Source organism: Nansenia antarctica (genome assembly GCF_963989245.1).
Source record: "Nansenia antarctica genome assembly, chromosome: 8".
Lineage (NCBI taxonomy): Eukaryota > Metazoa > Chordata > Actinopteri > Argentiniformes > Microstomatidae > Nansenia > Nansenia antarctica.
The window spans coordinates 24,799,208-24,806,804 of record NC_137678.1 but is presented as its reverse complement, the minus strand read 5'-3'; the positions used below and the strand labels follow the sequence as shown (position 1 = coordinate 24,806,804).

The 7,597-nt window shown below is 44.8% G+C and overlaps 2 protein-coding genes across 2 annotated transcripts in view; one reads left to right on the top strand and one right to left on the bottom strand.

The window, feature by feature from the left end:
* Positions 1-780: 780 nt before the first annotated feature.
* On the top strand, positions 781-2,248 carry LOC308164061 (heterogeneous nuclear ribonucleoprotein H-like; the record flags this gene model as incomplete). Its single annotated transcript, XM_080538221.1, has 4 exons — positions 781-865; positions 1,059-1,214; positions 1,421-1,564; positions 2,094-2,248. 4 exons carry the CDS (start codon positions 781-783, stop codon positions 2,246-2,248), a joined length of 540 nt encoding a protein of 179 aa, XP_080394347.1.
* Positions 2,249-5,625: 3,377 nt separating this feature from the next.
* Positions 5,626-7,597, bottom strand: part of LOC308164060 (condensin-2 complex subunit D3-L-like) — a gene marked incomplete at both ends in the record, with an annotated part of 44,310 nt that continues 42,338 nt past the window's right edge. The window contains 3 exons of the mRNA XM_080538220.1: positions 5,626-5,678; positions 5,768-5,833; positions 7,537-7,584. Of these exons, the coding sequence (XP_080394346.1) occupies positions 5,626-5,678; positions 5,768-5,833; positions 7,537-7,584 (167 nt within the window). The remainder of the gene's footprint in view (positions 5,679-5,767; positions 5,834-7,536; positions 7,585-7,597) is intronic.

Here is a 7,597-nt window from a genome sequence, read left to right as displayed (position 1 = left end):
GTTATCCAACACGCACCCACAGACCTCCAGACAAACTATCTCTCTGAATAAGACACTAGTGTGTTTAGTTATCCGTTTAAAGCAAGGGTATTGTTAGTTATGTTCAACCTAGTAAATGCTATGGTGTTTAATGTTGTTGTTATCTAGAAGGGGAGGAGTTGTAGAGTATTTGGGTTTGCATCTATTGCTCTAGCATTGTTTATTCTACCTGGCCTGAGTACGTTACGTCACTACGTTATTACGTACCTGTTGGACGTACCTCCCAGCATTCCTATGTAGGACGTGACATGCAATGTAACGTGGTCATTACTCCAAGTAAAGAAGCTAGTAAACTACAGTCCGTTTCTCCGTGTTTATTTGAGTAGCCTACTAACCACAGTAGGTACACAACAACCATGATCTGGCATTTGATGATCTCGGCTACCAGTCAGCCAACTGTATGTTAGCTAAGCTATAACACTATGTGCAATATGACAACCCTCGTGCACATAAGGTTCAGAGATAGGAAATGTTAGGATATTTATAGCATAGCATAGAGTACAGCACAGTGTTTTATTTGTATAGTATAGTATAGTGGATAGTGTACATAGCCTTTATTTATGTAAACCAGCTCTTTTCCCTTGTTTTAGTATTTTTTTCCTAGCACCAGGGGAGCCCCCCCTCCCAAATTTCGTTGTATGGTACCTGTACTGTATTAATGACAATAAAGACCATTCATTCATCTACATTGTGTGATCTTGTGTGTCTCCCAGGGCTGACTATCCAGACTACACGACCATCATGGCTGATGGAGAAGGGTTTGTGGTACGCGTGTGGGGCCTCCCCTGGTCCTGCGCTGTGGACGAAGTCTCCAGGTTTTTCTCAGGTGAGAAGATAGGATACTCTACTATGAACACCAATCTGGTTTTAGTCGTCTAGAAACTAAGCTTTTGCATGTGGCATTCATTCAACAGATTTAGCCTATCACTGATTATCTACTAAGACTCTTCAAAGGCGTTTGTGTGTGTGTGTGTGTGTGTGTGTGGGGAAAATTCAACAACTGTTGATTTGTCTTCCAGATTGTAAAGTTGCAAACAATGGCACAAGTATCCATTTCACCTACACCCGGGAGGGCAGGCCCAGCGGAGAGGCGTTCGTTGAGCTGGAGACCGAAGACGACCTGAAGATCGCCGTCAAGAAAGACAGAGAGACCCTGGAGCACAGATATGTGGAAGGTATTTTTTTTATTTATTTTTTAATGCATATTCATCAATACACTAATCACTAACAACTTCACCATGAGTAAGGAGGTGGTATGGCCTAAAAACATAGGTTTTATAGTCTAGCTTGCCAGATCGACGCAGCTGGCCGCTCTCGTTTAAGAGACTACCGGTTGCATGATTGGATGTTAATTCAGGACATGTTTATGTGTTTGTCTCAGTGTTTAAGTCGAACAATGTGGAGATGGACTGGGTGATGAAACACACTGGTCCCAACTGCCCAGAGACGGAGGGGGACGGCCTGGTGCGGCTGCGCGGCCTGCCCTTCGGCTGCAGCAAGGAGGAGATCGTCCAGTTCTTCTCAGGTGAGGGTGAGAGCTCACCCTCCTCTCTCCTTCAATCCAGTCATGTGCACCCACGGTCACTCTCTTTTGACATTAGTCTAGCAGGTCTGGCTATTTTATATTGGGCACTTACAGCTTTTCCTTCCTGTGATTTTTTCCCCCCATACACTCAGATTGCCATGGTTGGAGATATCGGAGGTACTTCACTGGATGATGCTACCAGAAGAATGATGCCGTACCTCCTCTCAAATGATCTGGCAGTCCAGTTCAACCTTCATGGACGTCACAGCAAGAGGAAGTTCAGAGAAATGCGCCTTTATGATGTAATATATGGTAAGTTTGAGTGTTGAATTGCTCAGTCTAACTTTTACATTTTTAATTTGGCAACACATTTGATGTATACCAATAGAAGGTATGCCACAGCAAAGACAGTATATACAGCAATGGAAACGGGGCACAACAAATCTTCAAAACATTTAAACTGATGTCACTCAAGAAAGTTCCATAATGCTATAATTTCTAACAGTTGGCCTCTTGTCATTTCTATTAGGGGGACTAAAGAAAAATGCCCTCACTCAAGAAACCAACCACAAGGATGCAGAAAAGGCTCTCTCCAAGTGGTTCACTGGAGCTCGCGATAGAGGTGGAAAAAGAGTTAGACCTCGGACACAGCTTCTACAACTGGATGATGCACCAACCCAGTAGGCAAAGTCTCTGTCTCTCTTTCTCTACAATGCTGCCCTGTGGTTGGTTCTGTCACTGGGGATTAAAACCGAAAGGCTGAAGAGACACGCACAGAGGGCCCAAGTTTTTTTTTTTATTGCACTGCTTGGACACACCACACCACACCACACCACCCCATCCTCGCGGGGCGGAAGAGCAGCCACAGCTGGTGGCTCATCGCATTGCCAGCAGGTACGAAGCGGTTCAATAACTCCTTTGTCCCATCAGCCATTAAACTGTACAACTGCTCGGTGGGCAGCAGGTTGCAGGCTTGGGGCAGGGTGGCGGGTGGTGACTCCACCACTACCCCCACCATCACCACCAACCACCCACCTCCGCCCCCCCCCCCCCTACCCTGCCACACCCCCACCGAACTGGAACTGTACCGAACTGAACTGAGTCACTGAGTGAACGGCCGTGACCTGAACATACGAACACTTCAGGAACACTACTGTAACTGCAACTCAACTGTACTGTACTGAACAGAACTGAACTGAACTGAACCTAACGAACCGAACTGAGTCACTGAGTGTACTGAGTGTATGGACGTGTCTGTTTTTTGTGTGTTGTCACTGCTGTTGTATCCTACTGACTCACCTGCCAGTGAGGACGCAGAGACTTTACCACTGTGCCACCAGAGCACCCATTTTTATTCTTATATTTTGTTCTGTTATTAGTCTCTGTGGAGCATTGTGGGAATAATTTTTTATTTTAAGTGTACAATTTGTATGTATATACTGTATGTACACCTGTACATTTGATGTGTGCCTTTTTCTGCACCTTTACACTGCTGCTTTGTTATTTTCATTGTATTTTTATTATCTTGTTGTAATATTGTTTTTAATAAATTAGTCAAAATATATATTGTCTATTTTCATCCTGGTAAAACTTAAGACGTGTAAAATGTTATACCCAATTTTTATTTTAGGTGTGTTTACAAGAATTAACACGGTTCATGTCAAATACTGCTTAATCTATTTTATTTATATTTAAATCTTATTAGGACCCACATTGGAAATCAAAGGAACCATTGCACAACCAAACCCAGTTAGGACCCACCTCGGTCCCATATAGACTTGCCTGGTTGGGGCCCACCTAGGGCCCAGGTAGAACCCACCTAAAGCCCACATGGGCATCCCAGTTAGGAACCACCTCGGTCTCATATAGACATGCCTAGTTGGGGCCCACCTAGGGCCCAGGTAGAACCCACCTAAAGCCCACATGGGCATCCCAGTTGGGACCCAAGTGGATCCCGCTAACATTGCCGACATGAGGCCCATATGGGTTAGCCCACCTTGAAACCATATGGGACCCACGTGGGCGTGCTGGCTGGCCTTTACAAAAAAATGTCCTGGAGACACATTGTGTACATAGCGATCGCCCGCAGTTTGAATCATTTCACGCAGATACGAAGTTATTATTCACCTAACAGGTACTGAAGGTTTTCATTTGTACATTGATAACGGAGCCCATTCCTCTAAGTGCCTTCTACCATCACCTCATCAGCTCACCAACAGTCACGTCATCAAACACATTTGTACAGTTCAAAGGGATTCTCTTCGATCTCAATTCCGCAAGATAACATAAAAACTTGAATTGCATTTCAAGAACAGCGTTAAAGAAACAAAAACGATGACTCTGTTGCCCGTTCTTAAGCCAAGAATAGTGTAACCTTCCCCCCCCACTCAAAACACTTAACATATCTGCTATTTTGTAAATATCTTTATTTTTTAATTCATTCGAAGCGTTCAACTTTTCTTTTCTTTTTTTTTTTCCATTGGAGTAGAAATAGAGATTTGTTATGTATTTAGTGCCTAATTATAGTGGGAATTATTTTTGGTAAAGACATAGCATTAAAATGCAAAGAGATGAAGATACGTATACACGACGTTTGTTAACAGATTAAATAGATTGAGTAACACAACAGCATGGAGCCTTGAAGCTACACTGAAGCTACACTGAAGCTACACACACCACCAGGCCAGAGAGAGCCTCGCATTCTGGTGCAGGGCGTTGGAGACAGGTCCTATATTTACCCCCGTTAGAAACATCAGAGTCGTTTAAAATAAGCAGTGACCAACAGGATCATGTAAATGTTCATGTAACTTTATTGGGCAAAATGTAAAAGTATAAGGTTGTCACTTTGTTTTGTTGAGAAGATGATCTCCTGATGTAACATCCGTTGGGGCTTGGTACAGGGATGACTGATGTACTGACAATTCCTGAACAACATGTTTGTGATTCATAAAACTCACTTCCAATATTCTAACGCGTGGTCTCCGTTTCTCTACAACACCAAACAAACACAACTGACTCCATCTTGTAGATACAGTAAGGCTTTGGAAACACAGCCCCGTTTAAAACATCAGCGTAGTTAATAAGCAGTGACGCATAGGATCAATGTTCATGCAAACTTTCTTTCTTATACAAAAATACATAAATCTAGTACTCCTAGAACATCAGAGAGACAGACAGGAGAGACAGACAGGAGAGACAGACAGACAGACAGACAGACAGGAGAGACAGACAGGAGAGACAGACAGACAGGAGAGACAGACAGGAGAGACAGACAGACAGACAGGAGAGACAGACAGGAGAGACAGACAGGAGAGACAGACAGACAGGAGAGACATCTACATCTGTCGACGTGGTCTCTTCTGGTTGAGAGGAGACTGCACGTTCCACTTTGGCACTGAAGTCCTGAAACACAAGATGACCCCCGGATGAATGCTGTCCACCACCTCACCCTAACACTGACCCTAACCCTGGAGTCCTGCAACACAAGATGACCCTCAGATGAGAGCTGCCCACCCACCAAGGCTGACATGGATGGTTCATCCACTATAGTCACAACTAGTAATACTGGGGAGTGATGAGCTCACAAAACAAGTTGGACTGAAGCATCTGTGAGGTGGTTTGGTATCCCTTCAAAAGCTAGAATTGATGCAATCGATACCAATGGACATCTGCCTAGCAAGCTTGTAAAGATATCAAGATATCCGTTCACATGTAACTTAAATGTACATATCATAGACCTTCTGCTAGCATATCAGCCCAATAGAGCTCTCAGGTCTTCTGACGCTGGTTTTATGTACAAAAGAAGAGATTTGGTGATTCATTTTATGCACCCAAATTGTGGAATGCACTGGCAGTTTTCATTAGGGACGCAACCTCAGCACATAATGTTCAAGTCAAGACTAAAAACCCATCTTTTTAATATTGCCTTTAAATGTCTAAATTATTAAATGATGATTATAGAATGATTAAAGCACTTTGAGCTGCAACGTTTGCAGGAAAAGCGCTACACAAATAAAGTTATTATTATTATTTTCATCTGACCGTCCATAGACGTGTTTAACTCACTCCTTGTCAGGGTGCATCAGGTGGAGGACGTGGCTGTGCTCTCTGCTCTCTGGGGACAGACACACAAACAGTAGTCATGACAACGTCCTCGTGTGATCTGAGGTAATGAATAAGAGGGAGAGGGTCTAGCTAGCATACCTGCCCTGCTGCGATCACTCATGATGCAGCTGACGCCTTCCCCGAATGTCACGTCATTTATTTTAGCTGTAAGATGAACAGAGATATGTTAGCTGAGGGGAAGAGGGACAGAGATATGTTAGCTGAGTGGAAAGAGGGACAGGGATATTTAATCAGAACACGTCTATCAACCATGAGGAGGATGACAGAGAGACCATGTTTGATGAGACTTCACTTCTCTCTCTGAGTGGATCCTACCTTCAGGTGCTTCAATCGTTGTCGGTCAGATAAGTTCATCCTAACTCTGGTTTTTATGCACAGTTTCTCCTGCCTCCCTAGTTCATGTAAGGTGGAATATGACTAGCGAACCTATAGATAAAGCAGCTCAATACTATATAGATACATCAACACAGACAGATATGTTCCCAGTCAGTGGTGGACTCAGGCTGTTTGAAGGGCAGGGGGGGCGAAAAGAAAAAAAGGGCACCTACTGCACAACATGGGACCCCATCAGTGCACATGGTCAAGTTTAGACCATTGGAAGGGCAGCCAATAGGGCACATCCTCTCATTTTGCCACTCAAAAGGGCACTTTAGTGCGACGTTTTTCAACTGTGGGGCACATGGTCCATTTTAGACCATTGGAGGGGCTCCAATAGGGCACATCCTCTCATTTTTGCCATTCAAAAGGGCACTTAAGAAAGACGTTTTTCAACTGTGGGGGCACCAGGAGGGGCGGTCGCCCCCCCTGCCCCCCCCCCCCCCCGAGTCCGCCAGTGTTCCCAGTCCTTCTCCCCAGCCACAGGCCAGCATACGCAGGGTGAACGGCAGGGACACAGTATCTCTGTAGCCTCTCTCAAGTTTCAGAGGAACATTACAACGTTGCATCATAAGGCAGCTCCCCGATATTGCAACATTCAACTGGAATGTGGTGAGGTGGAACCAGAGGAATAAGACTGAGATGTTAACAATATAATCACTTGTTTGGTTTAGGAAATAATGGCTTGTATATAAACTGACAGAAAATGTTTTAACTTGTGACTCATTATTGGATTTCAGCTTCACTGAATTTCGCTGCAGATGATTGTCAACATAAACGGTGTCCAGCATGTTGAATTAAAAGTGCGTGTGCTTGAATGGTGAAGCTCACACTTTTGACTTGAAAATGTGCTTTACAAAACATAAGACATGTGTCGGCCTCTCAAACAACACAGAACATAAATGGTAAATGGACTGCACTTATATAGCGCCTTATTCCAAAGCGCTTTACAACGGCCTCTCATTCACCCATTCACACACACTCACACACCAAGGGCGGCAGGCTACCATGCAAAGCGCCGGCCGGCCCGCTCACTGGGAGCAATTTGGGGTTCAGTGTCTTGCCCAAGGACACCTCGACATGTGGCCAGCCGGGGTTCGAACCGCCGATCTGCTGACCTTGCGATCATTAGACGCCGGCTCTAGAACATATGGAAACTATCCACTACCTCCCAGATATCGAGATAACCGGTTGCATAGTCAGAGTCAGGGCACGAACAACTCACATCTGAATAAACCGAGCTTGACATAAGGCTGGGGTGAGTTAGAATGTCAATAAATAAGTCACTAAATAATTGACATATAGCACATGAACACACACAACCCACGCTGAGGTGAACAGGCATCGTTCTCTAAGAACACGGCTGGTCCAGACCCATGGAGGTGGTCTTCACAGAGGGACGTCTGACGCCATTAGAGTGATGGTAGAACAACATGCACCCTAGCCTGGCTGGCCAGGCCTGACCACCTTACCGTGGGGAGTGCTGATAGCCCGGGTGCCACCAGCTCCTTTGGGGATCACTGTGATAAGAGA